Below are 17,993 nucleotides of genomic sequence, written 5' to 3' on the forward strand. Positions count from 1 at the left end.
TATAGAAAACCAGCAGGTGCCCACAACAGTGGGTAACAGGTCCCACACCGTTCACATGTGAAGTCCATGCTAAAATCAATAGGCTACTAGTTTTAGACATCATTTTCAGAGGTTATGACCCGTCTTTGTTGCTCAGAAAACAACAAACTTGATGATTTGCACTGTTTTATTAGTTCTTCTTGCCAGTCACACAATAAAAAAATACTGCAGGGCACTGAATTCATCGCTGTCTCACAATAACAACAACCACCAGTCCTTGAAGTCTGCTCTCTACAAACTACACTGAAGTCACAATGACACCATCAGCAGAAAGATTGGCACAACACAGCTGTATGGTCCACACCGCAGCTGACCTTCAGTATCTGGGCAGTGAGGCTAACCTGTAAAAGAGAAGATAGAAGACAGACAACACTTATCACTGGCTGCAGCAAAGAGATAAGCTCTAATACATGATACAGACAAACTGCTATCAATATTGCACTACCCAGGTAGCGTGATTGGGTGTCCTTACCATCCAGCTGCTGCTACTACTAATCATCCATCCATTCCTCAGAAAATGACCTGGCACCACAAATGGAGTGACCACATCTGCTGTCAATAATCAGAATGGCATTGATTAACACTGCAGCTCATAGTGGTTCGTGTATTAAGGACTTTAATACTACAAAGAGAAAACATAAACCAAGTAAACAGATCCTTATAAGAAACATAACGCTCCAGAATCGGCTTATCTACTTCATCACGGTCTGACCATAAGTGAGGCACAGATGAGTTTTAAAATATAACTGCACAATGTAACTCCCATGACTGCTAGATCACATTAAAGTAATTCACATAGAACTGAATAAACGTCTCAAAAGAACAATTAGGGCTTCCTCGAATCTACTGAATATGCTAGCATTCCAGCAGCAGTTTTTTGGAGGCTTGTTGGACCTCAACTCCTCTATGTTGCAAACCACGAAATAAATCCTGTAATTCTGTCATAGCTCAACAAGAATTAGCACAATTGTGGACAATCATTTTGTTTTCTTATACACGATCCAACCATGCCATAATTTATCAGCTTTTACAGGATAACGTCACATTAGCTAGGAATGTGCAAATGAGATCAAACAGTACACCACAAAATAATGGGCGTGGGCACCTGCACGCTCTTGTCATTATGTTCTGGGGACACACTGCTACTAAGTATTCAAATATAGACAGCATGTTCATAATACTCTGTACACTTCTATTTTTAATCATTCTCATTAACGATGGTTATTAATTCCTGTCATGTGACCCACCCTTAACGCAGTGAACATGTTGAAGCCTACCCATAAAACCAAAACGAAACTATTTTGGCCTCTAGATTTATTGCTAGAGCATAACAGTGGACAACATAACACATAGGAGGAGGTTGCAGCATTTGCAGTAAACAAGCTTGTACAATAATGTGCAAAAACATTTCGTCTCGCTTCCAAATGTGGTGTGCAGTTTTTGACAAATTAGAAAAGTGGCCAACACGATTCGAAAAGGAAAGCTTGGTTTTCACTTCGCAATTTTCTTGATCAGAAAAACTAGGTTTGTTTTCATTCAGTAAACCTGCTCCTGAATCTTTCTGCTGCTATAAAATCTGTCACATAGTACTGTACTTCGTTTAGCTACAGACTATGAGAAATGCTGATAACTGGGACCATCTACAATGTTTCAAAGATAATATTAATAATGAAATATTAAGAAAAAAAGAACTATTGCACACTCCTTCAGTGACATGAAAACTTCTCAGATGGAAGTCTGAAAACTAATTTAAACATCAGGGATGATAACATTGTGTAGCTGCTTCGGAAGGGCTAGTTTAGTACTACTCATTGAAACGAAAAAGCCAATATAAAAAGATGTCTTCAAAGACAAGAAAAAGAAGTTGCATGCTTCTGTTTTTATCTTTTCGTAACAGCCATTTACAACTCACCCTGAATGGGAAATACTGATCCAATGTGTGACCAAGACCAAGACAGCCATTCTTGTTCTTCCCCCACGTGTACAGCTCTCCCCTGCCTACAGTGACGAAATTGCACTTTCAGTACTCCAGCCATTCCTCACCAGTGTGCGCACGTTGTGTTTTTGACTGTTACATACTCCAGGGATGCACAATTAACATGAATGATAGAAACAGACGTAGAAACACATGTACGCCTTGTTATGCATATTCTCTCGTCCGAGCATGTTCTTACTTTAGCACCCAAACTGGGACTACCTTACAGTTATATAACTCTACACACTGTACATTTGTTTATGCCACCTCTTAACAATATCAGTTGCATATTTCAGTTTGCTGCTAAAAATACTTTGAGTAATTCATTGCACTCAGGCATTGCACAATGATGAGTTCCTCGACTTTGCGTGGAATAAAACAAGGGGGAAACAAAGCATGGCAAACAAAGGAAAGACAACGGTGCTTGACAGCAAGCTGTGGCTCTTAAAGGTCCTCTGCAACAACATTGCACCACGTGTGAGACAAGCAAACCACCGGTAGGTATTCAATCACCTATCGGTCTCCCATAGAAATTTATTTAGCTTTTGTACAATAAATATTGCCTAAGAAGAAAAAAAAAATTATAGGCGTTCAACACTGCTGAACCAGATGTGGAGTGAAAGCTTTCGGGGCGGGTAACTCGCTGTTGCCGTTCGTCTCTACCAGGGTGGCAAGTACAGGGTTATCGTTATCACCAGTGGTTTCTTCATCTTCTTCTTGGCTCAAGGTCATTCGTGGAGTCGGTGCCACGGCGGAGGTGCGACGCTGAAGAGGTGAAGCAGCTGGCGTAATGTTGCTTTCGCAACGAAACCAATACTATAGTCCTCCACCTTTAATTGTTCAACTCATCAAGTGGAAAAAGTCAGAAAAAAAGAGTCCTAAACATCACAATCCAGGATCATCCTCCATGAAGTGTGCCACCTAGCTGAGATCGGCTGAGTTTGCCGCTCAATCGCTCACAGTGGCACAGTAACAGATGGCAAAGTAAAGGGGAGCCATGCACTGCCGGCGCTAGTCAGCCGTGCACTCTGTTGCTTTCGGGTGTTCCACCTACGAACATTTATAACTTATAAGGCCTTTGGCGAGCCAGTGAGAGCCCCTCGTGACTCGCGTCGCGCGAGCCTCATGATTTCATAGCATCTTATAGACAACTTTAAAACTGCTGCAGGGACCCTTTTTAGTCTCGCCATCGCACAATCACTTGAATGAGCCAAGCACATATTGCACACTGCCCAATATTAGTTACATTAGTAAGCAAACAAATAAAAAAAATGCCCCAGAACTTACTCCCATGCCCCCACAAATCTGCAAAGACAGAGTAACTACCACTTCCTCTCCTGACTAACTGCGCCGCAGATTTTTGAACATTCCCTTTCCTATACTGATCTAAGATACTAAAGTTTCACGTGTTACACTATTTGGTTCCAGATAGATACTATCATCCAGCAGATACAATGTGGGGTTATAAACAGACTGTAGCATTGTTGAATAAGAGGTTGCAGAACGTAAACATACTGCTGGACTGCAATGAACGTCAGGGCTCGAGAAGGAGGCCCAGAAGAATGTGGAAATATGTGGGTGTTTTGTCACAAATAAAGCAGTTAATTAGTTACAAACTGTCCTCAATTGACTGGTTAATTGAAAATTCCCCTGAGGGTCTAGCCCTTTATGAGGACTATTATCAGCAGGAAATAACAAAAAGGCAACCTACTGTTCACAGCTGCAAAGTGGTTCAGACCACAGAAGAGGTCGACAACATGGGTGTCGGGGGCAAAACGACTAGCACCAAACAGTGGCCTAGGCAGCAACGTCGGGTGAGTTTTAACCGATACTTCAGGCCCCAGGCCAAGCAGACCATATCCCCAAATGTAGACGTCACCACCCTCTGAAAAAGTGTGCAATAATATGCGTATGAGTAACTAACTACCAAATGTGCAGTGTATTTTATTAAACATTAACTCATTTCTGCACGTAAATGATAAAGTACAAAAAGAAAATGCAATCTCCCATTTTTCAAACAGCGAAACGACATCAGCAACACAGCTCTAACTAGAGATTGAAAGGATCGAAAATATGCAGAATCAATACACAGGCAGCAGCGTACACGTGCAGACATGACCGGTCTCAGGGGAAAGCGCATTTCTTCTTGCAGCCTTCTCAATGGGGTCTGTTTCCACCTCCCGCCGCACCTCGGTGGGGTCGCCACCTCCTCACCGCTCCACACCTGCTACCACCATTCACACGCCTAAAAAGTGCACGCTCGCTTCCCGCCCCACTCGCATAAATTTCAACCTGCAAGTTCGCACAAAGACTGCATAATCAGCGTCTAATATTTGCGATCTACGAGGTATAAAATGCAGATAAATTCGGCGGCGGCTGGTCGCATGAGCAGCTGGATGTACAGGCATCAAAGCTTTCTGCCCCAAAATTTTGAGCAAACACGAAGATTAAATGGCATGCAGTGTACATTGTAAAAGGTACATTGTAAAAGCTGTGTGTAGAATTATACTTGATTTGAAGCCTTTGCTTGGCAAGCATGAGAAGTGGGGATTCTAAAGTTTAAAAAATATCCTGAAATCTAAATCACTGCCGTTTTCATTTATCTAGCCATTAACAATACTTTCTGGTGCTACACAAACTCCGAGTAAAGAGGAAGAATTTACTCGCAGTTGAAACTGCAGCTGTCCAATGCAGTGAACTTTTCTCTTGCATATGCGCATATGCATGAACATATCAATCGGATGAAAGAGCATGTAGTCTCACGACCGACGCAGCGACTTTTGGTCAAGACATCGGACGTGAATATTCGAGAGAGCGGTAAACAAGACAAAAAAATCATTCCCCTTCAAACCTGGTCCTATTTAAGAAAATTTAGGGAGGAGAAAATCATACTCCCCTTAAAGAACTGGACATTACTTTAAAGCTATGCCATTATTTCACCTAAGTACTACGATCTGCAGCAGGAGGGTGTGGGTGTGTGCGCGTGCATGCGTGCGTGCGTGCGCGGGGCGGGAGTAGTTTCTAAAGAAGCTAGCTTGCATCGAGGGTCTCAGTGCTGAGCACATAATCGCACTATAGCGTTTCCAAATGGGCATAATGGAGTCTATTGAACTTAAAACCTCTAAAAAAACACACCCGCAACAGGAGAGGCTGCCTTAGTTTCCATTTCTAGCTCTAAACAGGAGAAACATGCCAATTTCAGAGGAACTTTGTTCCCTGCATTATTAATTGCTATTTCTTCAGGTTATTATAAAGGGCTATTTTTGGATGAGCTATGTAACTCTCAAAAGAAACGCAAATATGGTGTCCACGAAAATTAGGCCAATTTCGACAGCAAGTGCCAGCATGTATATTACAGAATATAAAATTACAATCTTCCTCTGTGTCCAAGAAAACCAGAATTTGGTAGCAGTAATCGTACCTGTACTCACCTATGGGGCTGGAATGTAGAGGCTAACCAAGAGGGTTCTACTTAAGTGGAGGACAACGCAGAGTGCTATGGAACGAAAAATGGTAGGGGTAGGATTAAGAGATAGGAAGTGTGCAGAGTGGGTCAGAGAAATAACTCAAATTACTGACTCTCTAGTGGAAATCAAGAAGAAGAAATGGGCATGAGCAGGAGATGTAGTGCAAAGAAAGGATAACCGATAGTTGCTTAGGGTAACAAATTGGATTCCAAGGGAAGGAAAGCGTAGCAGGGGGCGGCAGAAAGTTAGGTGGGCGAATGAGGTTAAGAAGTTCGCAGGGGTCAAGTGGATGCAGCTAGCACAGAACCGGGTTAATTGGAGAAATATGGGAGAGGCCTTCGCCCTGCAGTGGGTATAGTCTGGTTAATGATGATAATAATGATGATGAATCATACTAAATGTTATTACAGGGCAATATCTAGAACCACGCACATGAACAATTTGGGTTTTCATCGCTCTCGGATTCGATCCCTGCTGCGGCGGCCACGTCGCGATGGAAGCAATATCAACAAGACATCCATGTACTTCGCAATACATGGCACATTAAAAAAGCTAGGTTATCCGAACTTCCAGTACCTCCACTATGGCACCCCTCGTACATAACATGAATTGCTTTTGGTCGTTAAACCCCATAAATATGCCACCATGCAACTGTGCATCAACAAGCTTACTTGCAGAACTTCCTCGTTTGGTATCGATATTTGCAACGATTGAATGAATATAGTACCATCGTCTGCATTTAAGGTAGCAGTCTGTCATATGCTTGTCATACTTTTGGAGAAGTAGTAGTATGATTCATTTCTTTGACGGTTCAAATGGGCAGACTTTGTTATAAAGGTTTTATTTACATGTGGAACACACGCGACATGCAGCTAAACCTAAACTTATTTTCTGTCTTCGTTCAATTCGGTGTTGCACATACTACGAAACTAGCAGATGACAGTGAGTAATCAGACGAAAGCCAGCCGCCGGCGCTGTAGCAGGCACGGAGCGAACAGCGAGCTCGTCGCGCCCTTGCGGCGGGGGAGAGCGTAGCTCAAGGAGAAACGTTCCTATTGCTTCTGCGGCAATCCAGAAGACCGTAGGAAAGAGCGCGTGCTCTCCCTCGAGACCGGCCATAAAGCAGCATAGCTAAGAAAACAAATAATTTTAAAATAAAAACGACACTGTCTACAAGCTGCATTAAAGTGCACCCCGGAGTTTTTTTTTACTGTCTTCAGTTTGAAAGATTTGAAACCTGTAGAAGTGAAGGATGGCCCCATAACCGCCTTATATTCGCATGTAATCAAGCAATGCCATGCAGTGCATCTTGCTTTTCTATTTGCAGCATAATCTCGATGATACAACATTATCTTACAGCTTTATGAGAAATATTTGCATCACTCAAGACACAAAGAATTCAAATGCAGAAACGCTGGAAATGTATTCACGCAAATCTGCTTATCCCTGGCGAGATATATATTAATTATTATTACAGCTGCATGGACACGATTCATTACTCACAGCACATAAGGCTGAATGTCGATTGCAACATTGGCAATGCCCCGCTTTCTTTTGAGTTTTTTCACTCGTCTACTTTGAAACTGAACTTTTTAACCAATATGAAATGATTACACAATGGTAAAGAAATGTAACTCACCCGTGACCACTCCACACATAGTTCCACCACTGGCGACAGCTTTAACTTTTCCATACGGGAAGTTCAAATGCCTTGCATAGCACATCTGAAAAAAAAAAAAAGTTTTTCACAGAGATGGGTTTTTTCTACCCAGGTAACATTAAAGCCAGTGTCACTGGACTCCTCCAGCTGCCCGCAGAAAATACAAAAAGCCAAACAGGATAACCCTGAAAAATAATTGCGAGGGTACAAAATACAGCTATCTAGTGCAGAAAGCAGAATCATTGCCTCCATCAGCTTGTGGTGACTTACATAAAGGTCATGGTTTTCTGGTAATTACGATATTTAACACTGCATTACTAATGGCACAACAGTAATATACAGAAGCACATGTTATGTGTCAGTAACTGTGTCTGCTGCCCTATTATTTTACATAGCAGTAGTAAAAGACTTTATTGAGGCGCAACACTTAGGTGCCTGATACATCGATGGCCTGCTGGACGAGCAGGCGCTGTTCTTCTACTAACGCACTTGAAAGGCAAAAGTTGAAATGGTGAATGCAGAATGATGAGATACCAACCTGCTTTTCATCCGTCTGCCTTCCAAACTGGCCATACTCTGAATTTCCCCATCCGAACAGATCGCCAGAGTCTGCAAGGCAAATCATATGGGGTACCTAGGCTGAATCATTTTCCATTTCTGCAGTGTTTACAGAGAGCTGCGTTAATGCCACAGAAATGGTAAGTGCACAATCAGACGAAAGCTAACGCTGCAAACAACAGTGAATTCCTACCGAATCAAAAATTAACTGAGCCTTGCAAAATCCCAATAGAAGCTGACAGGAAAACAACTTAAAACCAAATGGAAACCTGCTAAAAATCAACTAGAAACCAAACGGAAACCAATCAGGCACCATCTGATTACAAGTGTGTATCAGGAGGCGCAACTCTGTGTACTTCGACGAGGTAGTCACGGCCAGCAAGCTAGAAGTGCATGCATTTTTTTATTGCGTAAACAATACTACGCCAAGTTCCAGCCCGTCGCGTAAACCCGGCCAGTAGCCACGTTTGACCTTTAGAGCGACTGCAGATGGGGCCCGTCTTCATGCCGCCGAAGAAGAAGAAGGAACAGAAAGAGAAGCTACGTCGGCTTTGCTTACGCAACCTACTGGGTTTAACTAAAGCTAAACCCCAGCTAATTTATTTTCTTGCGGAACAGTCATGGTACGGAGCCACATACTGTACGGGAGGGGGGAGGGGGGGGGGGGGAAGGTACTCAATACTTGCAAAATGTGCCACCCCTTAGGAGGTGACTGGCTCAACTTGATCACCGTAGCAATCTCGCAAGCGCACGTTCAAGTATGACATGTTCAAATAAAGCGGGTGTTCCACAGGATTTGCGGAGCGAAATTTAAAGGCACTGAAGGTGATTTTCATGACAACCTACCTAAGATGAAGAATATATATGCGAAAAAGAATTATTTATCAAACTGAAAAAAAAAACAAAACAACCTAAGCAACTCTTTAGCGACTAGCTAAAAAAACTGCGAAGTTGTCGGAGTATGAGTCTGCTTTGCAATGAGAATACAAAAAGAATGCCTAAAAAAAGAAGATTAGAAAGAGCCACAGATAAGGCAGCAATATTGTGGCACGTGTGACTATTATTACAATACCACGAAATGTAGGATAATAAAAGTATCTGCTATACATTCAAATTCCTTCGTCTGTTAATTAATTCAATCAATTCTAAATATGCTTATGCTCTAAAGCCATGAAGGTACACATAAAAATGGTTTCAGACAAAATTTTGACCTCAGGAAAAAAAAAAACAGACTACCAAAGCTGAGAACAAATTACGGTGGGCAAAGCCTACAATCCCAAATACCCGTGCTTTTCAACAAAAATAAGGATCTTGTTACCGTTATTGAACAGCATGCATCACTTTGTGTATTTAAACGTACACTGATTGAGATGTGGAACTGAGTGTTTTAATTAAAACTGTCGTCGATGCGAAATAATCTAGCTTTTTTGAGTGCCTGTTACTGTTTTGTTTTTTTTTTTCATCTTTTTAATTTGTTCAGCTTTTTGAGTGCTTCTTACTGTTGTATTTTTCCATTGTTAATTCGCATCTTTTAGTGGAGAAAACAATTTCATCTGTACCTCGCTGTTTCCCTGTGCACAAATTATATGGGGCTCTGAACCTAGTCAGATAAAGTATGTACCTTTTGTTCGGGGTTCTTAAGTTTCTGTATAAGGAAACTAAGAATAAACTTCAAACATCCACACCAGCTGCATGTGGAGGCATCAACTGACATGCTAGGCCACAAAGTGCATTGAAAAATATAAAAAGCCCTTGTGCAAGCACTACACCACTGACAGCAAACATAATCAGGTCAAGTTTATTTGTACGCTGCCAGATGACACTAAGCTCCTCAAAGCAAAGAATTCTTGTTACAAGAGACACTCATTTATAAGAGACACTTGAAAACGGCTTGGTTAGTTTTCCTATGTTTGCAGTGTTAAGAACATTGCATACAAGAGACATGGTTACAAGAGACACCTGTTACTAAAGGCAACTTTCGCAGGTCCCTAAAGTAACTTCTTCACTATTTAGAAAAGATACAGTTAACCCAGGCATGCTCATGCAACGCAGCTGACTCGTACCACCTCTTATGTGCAGAGATTTCCTTATCTAAGTTCTGTTCCCTATCAGCGTCTTTTTTTGTCGCAATCTGTCAGGAACTGAGAAGGAGTGCCTCTTCTTGATTGGGAAGTCGAAATGTCCCTGTTGTTTCAGTGACACAGGAATGTGATGACAGTGGCTGAAACAACGGGGACATGTTGACTTGCCAGACAAGAGGCGGCACTCCTTTTCGGTTCCTGACATATTAGAACAAAACAGGACACTGATATGGAACAAAATTTAATTGAAATTTGGAATATAAACTACCACACATAATAGTTGGTAAGAATTTTTGCTTACAAGAGACTTTAGTTACAAGAGAAATCTTTTTGGGTCCCTTGAGTGCCTCTTGTACCGAGGTTTTTTACTGCACTGTCATTACAACTACCGGCAATGATCGCAAACACTCTTCTTAAATTTTTGACACAGAGATGAGTCAGCAATCCTGCAACCAAGATGAGAAAAAACTTGTAGCTGCTGCTGCATTTATTGGGAGAAGTTCAACACACAGCCGGATGAACACGTTAGTGAAAAAGAAGACACGGGACCAGGCGCAACAACCAAAAACTGCACACTGCACCATGGTGTGTTAACTTTCCCTCATCACTGAAGGGTGATGTCACTCACCAGATAGGGCCAGAATGCAGTCCACAGTGCCAGCAATTTTGACAACACGCACGCTGCCAAGATCACCATTGACGCGCCCAGGAGTGCCTTGGCTGCCGTAAATGCCCAGCCCGGTCTGGCCATCCGCGCTCCATCCACAACTGTACACCGCCCCATCGTCTGTCAGGAACAGCGTGTGGTCTTGACCACAGACCACCTTAGGAAGAGAGCAAAGTGTGGAACAAAATGAAGCTACTCTATGGCTGTAACAACAAACCATGGCGCTGAAGAGTGAAAAGATCTGGGTCTAGTAAAGCTGAGATCTGGACAAGCTGGTATGCATTCATACTGGAGAACAGAGCAATAAAGGAGGGACAAGGACAAAACAAGCGCTTCTTTGTGTTAGTCTGTTGTGTTCCCTTATATATCCTGTTTCCAATGATTAAAGGGCAGTTGAGAGTCAGCGCATGTGATGTGTTTTTCTATTCTCTCGTCTGAGCGTTTAGCGCTGTTTTATTCATAACTATGTATCACCAACTCGCGTGCTTAGTTATTCTGTTGATGTATCAGCATTGGGCTAATAGTAGTAATAGAAGAATTTAATAAATTGCCACAATTAGATGGCTAACATACATGTTCATTTGTTTGTTTTAGCTTCTGTTCACATAAAATCATTCCTCGTGTCATGCACATGACTAAGGGCATCAGCAGAACTTTTTGCAGGGGGAATCTATTGCTCTGCAAGGTTTTTTAGCCACATATGATTTCCGAATTTCTTCTTTTCTTATTCCCGCTTGCTGTTTTTCTAATTTAATGTATCATTCTTGCTTTGGACTTGTAAAATGTACTGCTTGAATCTGTTGATAATTTTGCTGTGCTCTATATTCTGTACGTTTTGTTGAGTCTAGTTTATGTGCGTTCTGTCGCTGGCTGTCAGTTTCAGAGGTTCTTGGGCCCCTGTCAAGCTGTTTCTAGTAGCTTTTAGCCCTTGAACCTCTCAGGATGTATTTTTTGTTCTAGAAGAATAAAGGAAATTGAATTGAAATGATTTTACATAATGTCGGGGGGCAGGGCGTAACCACAAAAGGCACAGTTTGCAGTCTAAGGTACCATATTGTCCAGTGTATAAGACACGTTTTTTTGACAAAATTTTCGGTAGTGTGTCCTATACAACGATGCGACTTTCGCAAGTCTTTTTTTTTTGTTTTGCGCAATGTTCATAGGCGAACTTTATCGAGAAATAATAACGGTAACTGCACCTGTGATAACAATATTTACGGTCATTATAGTGTTATAGAATTGTACAGCTGTCTTACTGGCAGAATGCCAAAAAGTGGCGACATCCATGCTCCTCGCCCTTTCCACACTGCCAAGACAAGCCAGATCAAGCCGACTCTCCTTTCCAGTTATGATTTACAACATTGTTTGGTGGCTATAGAGCTTATTCAAGTGACGTCATTGCAGCCTTACTGGCAACCATGGAATGCATACCGCAACATGAGAGAGGAAGAAAGAAAGAGAAAGAGAGAGGGCCTATGGCGATTCATGACACGGCATCGGTGAAATCCGAGCTCTGGTTGGACGGCGTTTCAAATGGCGTCTCAAGTATCCGACAAATGAGAGACGCGCAGCAGGGAGGACACTGGTAGATGCTTTTTAGTTTCGAACCACCCAACGTTATGGTGTCTCCGCAATACAGGGTTGCCACAACTGCTGCCTGTTAAACCTGATAATGTGTGTTTTCTCCTTCCTGCATGTGCTTTGCCGCGTCCGTCAGAGTACCCGCGCGCAGTGACTGTCAGCGCAGTGATAATGAGCATAAAGAGGACAGCTGAGCCCTGCCGCGAGAAATAGGCGACTGCATACCACGATGAAGCCTTTCAAGGCTTTGATTAATAATAAAGTTGCTGCTCTTACTGAGCGAGCAGTTTTTCGCGCATAAGTGTTGCCTCTTTTTTTTTCTTTTATTCACACGCGTACGTAACAAATTTTCTTCCAGGCACGTAGCATGCAATGATCGAGCAAGCATACATAGTCAAGTCCTATTGCCCTAACCTGAATAAACTGAGGCGTGTCTTAGACAAGGGTGAGTCTAATATACCAATTTTTTGTCGAAAGCCTCTAAGCATCATATACAAAGGTGCCCCTTATAAACTGGAAAATACGGTATACAGATCAAATCAAAATTACAATTACAAATGACAAATTAGGGCCTGGCTTGAAGAAGCACATTGGAGTTTATTAATGGACAAGCATTAAACTGAAGCAAAATATGGAAAGTTCCTGCCCCTTCATGACAAAGTGGTCAGGTGACACTGCGTGCGGGTTCATTATTTACATGAATTGATGACCAGCGCACAGCACAATATATGTAATTGCAGTCAACCAATCTTCCTAAACTAGCAGCTGCTATTCATGGGTGATAAAGTCCTTGCAATACCAGTACACGCCCTCAGTACACACTCATCATATGGCAGGTTGAACCAATCATTTTTCATTACTGAGTCTAGCCAGGTTTTTGCATTGTGGTACAAGAAAAAAAGATAATAAATTTTACGAGATAAAATTCCCCTCCCATTTCCTCCTTTCCTGATACCCACGTATCTGTTAAAAGAGGATTTTCACCACTATGTTAATTATACTTAGTACTGTAGAAAAAATAACAAAAAGAAAAAGAGAAATGTCTTAACTGAGCTCAGCCCTGAAAATTGCACACGTGAGAGGCAGAGTGAATTTTAAAACTCACATCGACAATTTTTCCAGGGATGCCATGAACTTGTCGGGGCACAGCAGAGCTCTCAGGACTTTCGTCCGGTACAACTGGTCGTCCACACTGTCCAAACGAGTTATTGCCGAAGGAGAATGCTGCCAAAGTAATACAGTAATACAAAGTAATTACATTACTTTAGGATATAAAGTATTTTGATTGCTTTGTCATCGAAAACCTAAGTTCAATTCTGCTTTGGTAGTTGCAATGTAACGGCTGCTTTTATGAGAGTAGGCTCCCAGAAAAGAAATAAAGATAATAAGCAGATGTTCAACAAAAAGCTACTTCCTTAAAACCATTGTCCAGGACACACCATATGCTGCCAATAAAAACACGTCACTGTCTACAACATTCTAATAACAAGCCCTTTTCAACAATAATCTAACTTTCATAAGTCAGATATAACCAAAAACCAAAATGGAGCTGCCACACAATTTCACAAGCAAACTTAATGTGTCAACAACCGAGTTTTTCAAGAGGATGCCAGGATTTATGATATTGCCCCATTCATTTAAAAAAATGCTCAGTGTAGACATCTGGGTTGGAATCGATTGACGGGGAAATTTTTTGACTGAATTTAAAATATTCTTTGCTGTTGGAAAAATCTTAATGCTCTCAAAAAGGGCCACAGAATCACTGTTACTGAGAATGATAACTTGATATGGTCATCTTTGGTCATCCCTTCCCTCGGTGTCCCTTTAACAGTACAGGCATAGAAAACTGTGCTCCTAAAAAAATTTGACGAGCACAAAGTGGCACTGTTTCTATGTGAGTGACCAACTCTAATAATATAAAGCAACACTGATCAAATCAATGTATGCACTCTGCAAAAGGAAAACTGCAGAAAAGGTTAGCTGAAATGTCAACCAGCGTCAGTTAAGCACTAACTGCATGAGGCGACAATTCGCGGTGACACACTGCGCATGCGGTGAGCTGAGGGCCGCCAAAGCATTGCCGCTCGTCGCCGTTGCTCTGGTTGTGGGTTTTTAGAAAATTTCACCTGTCGCCCGGAAGCAGCAAGGCAGCCAATCGCAGAAGGGTTTGGGGTACTTAACTTCCGTTCTGGCTTTTGTTTTTTGTGAGCCAAGTTTGTTTTCCTAGTCTGGTTTGAGCAAAAAACCTGCAGACGCTCACTTCTTCTGATCCGTGCATATATGAGCGCGAGACAATTCAGTAAAAGCGTGGTAGGGTAGTAAAGAAAAAAAAAAAAAGGCTAGTGTGACTAGGTATTGTTAATTTTCGAAAGGAGCAGGAGAAAGTCACTGCTTGCAAGGCAAGTCTGCATTGCAGTGTAGTAGCGCGCTGCTGCACTGTGACCTCTTGCTTTCTTTTTTTTAAACGTGATGCATTACAAGAAAATTCATTCATATTTTATCATACTTCATGCCGTTTAGTGTTAGAAACGAGATATAGTGTAACTGCACGCCCCTTGACCGAATGATGAGGCGGTGGTAACAAAGCAACGCTGAAAATGCGCCTCTCCGTCCCGTCGCTCCATATGGTGTGCACCAGCAGCAACGACAAGCCTTGGCGTCACCTTCGTGCAGCGCATCGCCAGGGATTGTCGCCTCATGCGGCTACCGCTTTAACCTCCTTTTACAGTTCTTTATGCAGATATATGTATTTTGATGCTAGTATACACTACCAAAGCATGCGAAGATTGTGAAATAGCACAAGAAGGTTCATTTTACAAGCAGCGACAAGAATGTGATACCTTGGTGAGTAAATTTTACTGTTACCAAGCTGTACTTGCAAAATATAAACAGTGTCCCATATTCTCATGATGCAAAAAAGCAATGCCTGCAAAGTAGGAGCTATATTTTCACAACTTATTTTCAAAACTGCACTTTTTTAGAAGACCAGATTACCAAAGACTGTTTAGAGAAGCAAATAAAAGTCACCTGATGGGGCAACAATCAATTTGTTCTTGTGGAGCTAACTTGCTGAATACATTTATAAACCTTTTATTGAAAATTTATTAAAAATTGACAAATGACATGACAGGCTTCCTTTTGTTAATAACTATACATAAAAGTAATTCTAAACAGTCTGATTATCACGAGCATACCTTAAACCCAAAAATGAATTATTGAATTCACAGGCACATGAACAGCTCTTCGACACGGTGCTACCACAAAAATACATGACAACAGACCTTAAAATGAAGACATTTTGGCAGAATTACAAAGGCACGGATAAGAAATTACCACCTCAGTCAACTTACCCCCTTCATTGTCAGTAAGCACAACACTATGTGACCGGCCGCAGGCAACCCGTAAGATGCGTGTTGAGTCTTTGCTTAGTGGAAGTGGAATACCCACTGGCTCGGTCAACATCGCAAGAGGGTGACCTAAAGAGAATGACAAGGGAAGCAGTTACACAAAACTCAAGCAGGAAATGAAGGCTGGAGCCTTACACCACCACACAAACCTATAGTGAGCTTTTTGGTTTTTATGCTTTTAATACCAGCCAATTGGATAACAGAATACAATTTGGTTACCAATTGGTGAAGACAAATTCTCTGCTACTTTAGGAGACAAGCAATGTCCCAGACAAAGCTTATGGTGTGAAAGCTTCACTCACTGGGCTCCTGAAATGAAGCTTTTAGTAATAATTTGCCTCATATGTAAAGGTACAGGGTTCGAATCCCAGCATTATCTGCACCCAAAAGTTTCATAATGAGTCAAGGTATCCTTTGGTGGCCAGGCATTTGGTATTTTGAGGGATGAAACAGTTGGCACAGGTGCCATTTAGTCTCCGATGAACTATTGCATCAACAGGTTAGTGACTGATTCCACTGTCAAACAACTGAAATTTCAATACTAAACATGCACTTTCTTAAAGAAACCATTATACTTGAACTCTGCATTCTAGAATTAAGAATAATTTACTGCAGGCCTCAATTAAACAATGCCACTCTTTTTGGTTTCATATGGCACTACACAGTCATAAGCTCACCACACATAACCTATAAGCTTACCCTAAATGAAAAATGTATTTAATTACCTACATGAGTAAACAGCCCCAATTAGATCAGATGGTTTGATGGTGCAATACTACAGCACATCATATACTACTTCTATTGGTTTCAGTCTTATTTTCTGCATAACCAGCATATGTAAGGTAGAGGTCCATGTTAGTGCAGTGCCCACTGAGTGCCAGAGTACCTCGTTCATTCATTCCTCTCTTTCAACCTACGCACACCACTACGTTTTCCGACCTGATTTTGCTTATGATACTATTTTAGCTGTTAAATGCACAATTTCTTTAAACAAAAATTCACACGTGTTTCTGAACTGTTTTTCAATGCAAAATGTGAATTAAGTAGTGATGTTGTAAATGAGAAAACACCTTGCCTTTACGTGCACACTGGTAGCCCAGCTGGAAATCGGTGTTGATGCCAGTGCCAAATACTTTATTTGGGTTCTTAACTCTGTCTTCTTGCGCAGAAAACAATGTAAACCCATAGCCACAAGCTATGTCTTCCACCTAGAGACAAGATTAATCAAATTACCACACTGCAGCAGAAACTGTACATTGCCACAGTGAAATTTTTTTAGCAGGCGAAAAAACAAGCAACAAGAAGCACTCACTGGGTGCACGAGTCGCCCGTCTAAACAGAAGGAAAAAATACTCAAATATTATAGCAACATTGCAAATGAATGCAGAAAATAGCGATTATGATGATAATGACAATAGCAAAAGTTAGCTGGAGACTAATAACGCTCTGATCACATCACAAAAACTGTCACAAACCGATCGGCTCGCCCGACTGGTCGATTCTGACTGACGGATTGTCGACCAATAGATGTGGGGGCGTAGTAACAGATTTGTGTTTTTTTTGTGTGATGTGACTGGAGCGTAATACGGTTGCTGGTGAACGACAGGTGAAGAACAAACAGTTATTGCTACTTGTGCAGTAATTTTGCTTACGTAGCACTGTGCTTCACCCGATATCTCACGTCTGTGCCGATTCGCGCCACAGCCGTTAATATGTGCAGTTGAGTGGCCTAACAATCAGCTTTGTTTACATTCATGCAGGCTGCATCGTAGAGTTGCCCTTTTGCTTGGAGTTGCGAAGGGCAAGGGGTGCAAACAAAGACAGCTGTAGGGGGCTGGCGTGAACGTCTACACAGTGCGACTTACGTATAGGTCATATTAACAGCAGCGCGAAGCATCAAAATGAAGGAAACTTAACCAGATAGTATTCGGAGAAAGGCAGTCTGTAGGGCTTGTTGTGGCTGGACCTTGGCGCGTGTCCGAGTTTTGGTCGCACGAGTTTATCATGGCCCAGGGCGCCCGTCAGACAGCTGCCCCACGTGTAGACACGTTTTCGGCGCTTCGTCTTCTCGTTCGCATATTGAAACACAGGTAATTGATCGTCGGTGCCCAACGCATTATGAGCTTTGGTGCGATTCCCGCGTTGGCTGGTCAACGAAGTACCGCACGGACAGAGCAGCGACCGCAGCTGTCTGACCGTAACGGCTCTTGTCAAAAATGTGCCGTTCATGTCCCAGCACAGTTCAGAACAACGAGAAAGTACACTTGCTGACGTGATGCGTAGTTAATAGCCGGAAACTGGCAGCGGCATGTAGACACGATAGACAAGCATTACGCTAATCACGTTTACCACGCGACAGCAGACAGCATGATACCGCTAAATAACGGGCTCTGTCGGCTGTCAGCTGTTTCGACGAATATAATGTTGCCTACTAGCAATGAGTTTCCGCTACGAGCATGCCTAAAAACGTTGTACGAGACCACAAAAAAAAAAAATGTAAAAACTATGTGTTGTTTAACTGTATCAAACTTTGTTTTATATGGTATAATTATAAATAC

At 42.0% G+C, this 17,993-nt stretch overlaps 1 protein-coding gene across 2 annotated transcripts; it reads right to left on the bottom strand.

The window, feature by feature from the left end:
* Window positions 1-147: 147 nt before the first annotated feature.
* LOC146208224 (RCC1-like G exchanging factor-like protein) lies at window positions 148-17,852 on the bottom strand. Of its 2 annotated transcripts, XM_084592039.1 has the most exons (10): window positions 17,353-17,852; window positions 16,511-16,643; window positions 15,379-15,504; window positions 13,134-13,252; window positions 10,409-10,604; window positions 7,680-7,750; window positions 7,121-7,205; window positions 3,726-3,899; window positions 1,952-2,037; window positions 148-380 (listed from the first exon to the last, which is right to left on the bottom strand). In XM_084592039.1, exons 1-10 carry the CDS (start codon window positions 17,662-17,664, stop codon window positions 303-305), a joined length of 1,380 nt encoding a protein of 459 aa, XP_084448165.1. In that variant the 5' UTR covers window positions 17,665-17,852; the 3' UTR covers window positions 148-302. The 2 variants fall into 2 exon arrangements, with proteins under 2 accessions (XP_084448165.1, XP_084448173.1); XM_084592047.1 differs by lacking the exons at window positions 148-380; window positions 1,952-2,037; window positions 3,726-3,899 and adding an exon at window positions 5,431-5,510.
* Between the last annotated feature and the right edge of the window lie 141 nt (window positions 17,853-17,993).

Source organism: Amblyomma maculatum, chromosome 1 (genome assembly GCF_055883805.1).
Source record: "Amblyomma maculatum isolate TAMU_Amacu chromosome 1, ASM5588380v1, whole genome shotgun sequence".
Taxonomy (NCBI): Eukaryota; Metazoa; Arthropoda; class Arachnida; order Ixodida; family Ixodidae; genus Amblyomma; species Amblyomma maculatum.

Coding starts and splice junctions, on each gene's coding strand:
- LOC146208224 (XM_084592039.1), bottom strand. CDS start 17,664: ATGAACGGCACATTTTTGACAAGAGCCGTTACGGTCAGACAGCTGCGG. Junction 15,505..16,510: donor CTACCAGTGTGCACGTAAAG/GCAAGGTGTTTT, acceptor CATTCTCTTTAG/GTCACCCTCTTGCGATGTTG. Junction 3,900..7,120: donor TATGTGTGGAGTGGTCACGG/GTGAGTTACATT, acceptor ACACTTTTTCAG/AGGGTGGTGACGTCTACATT.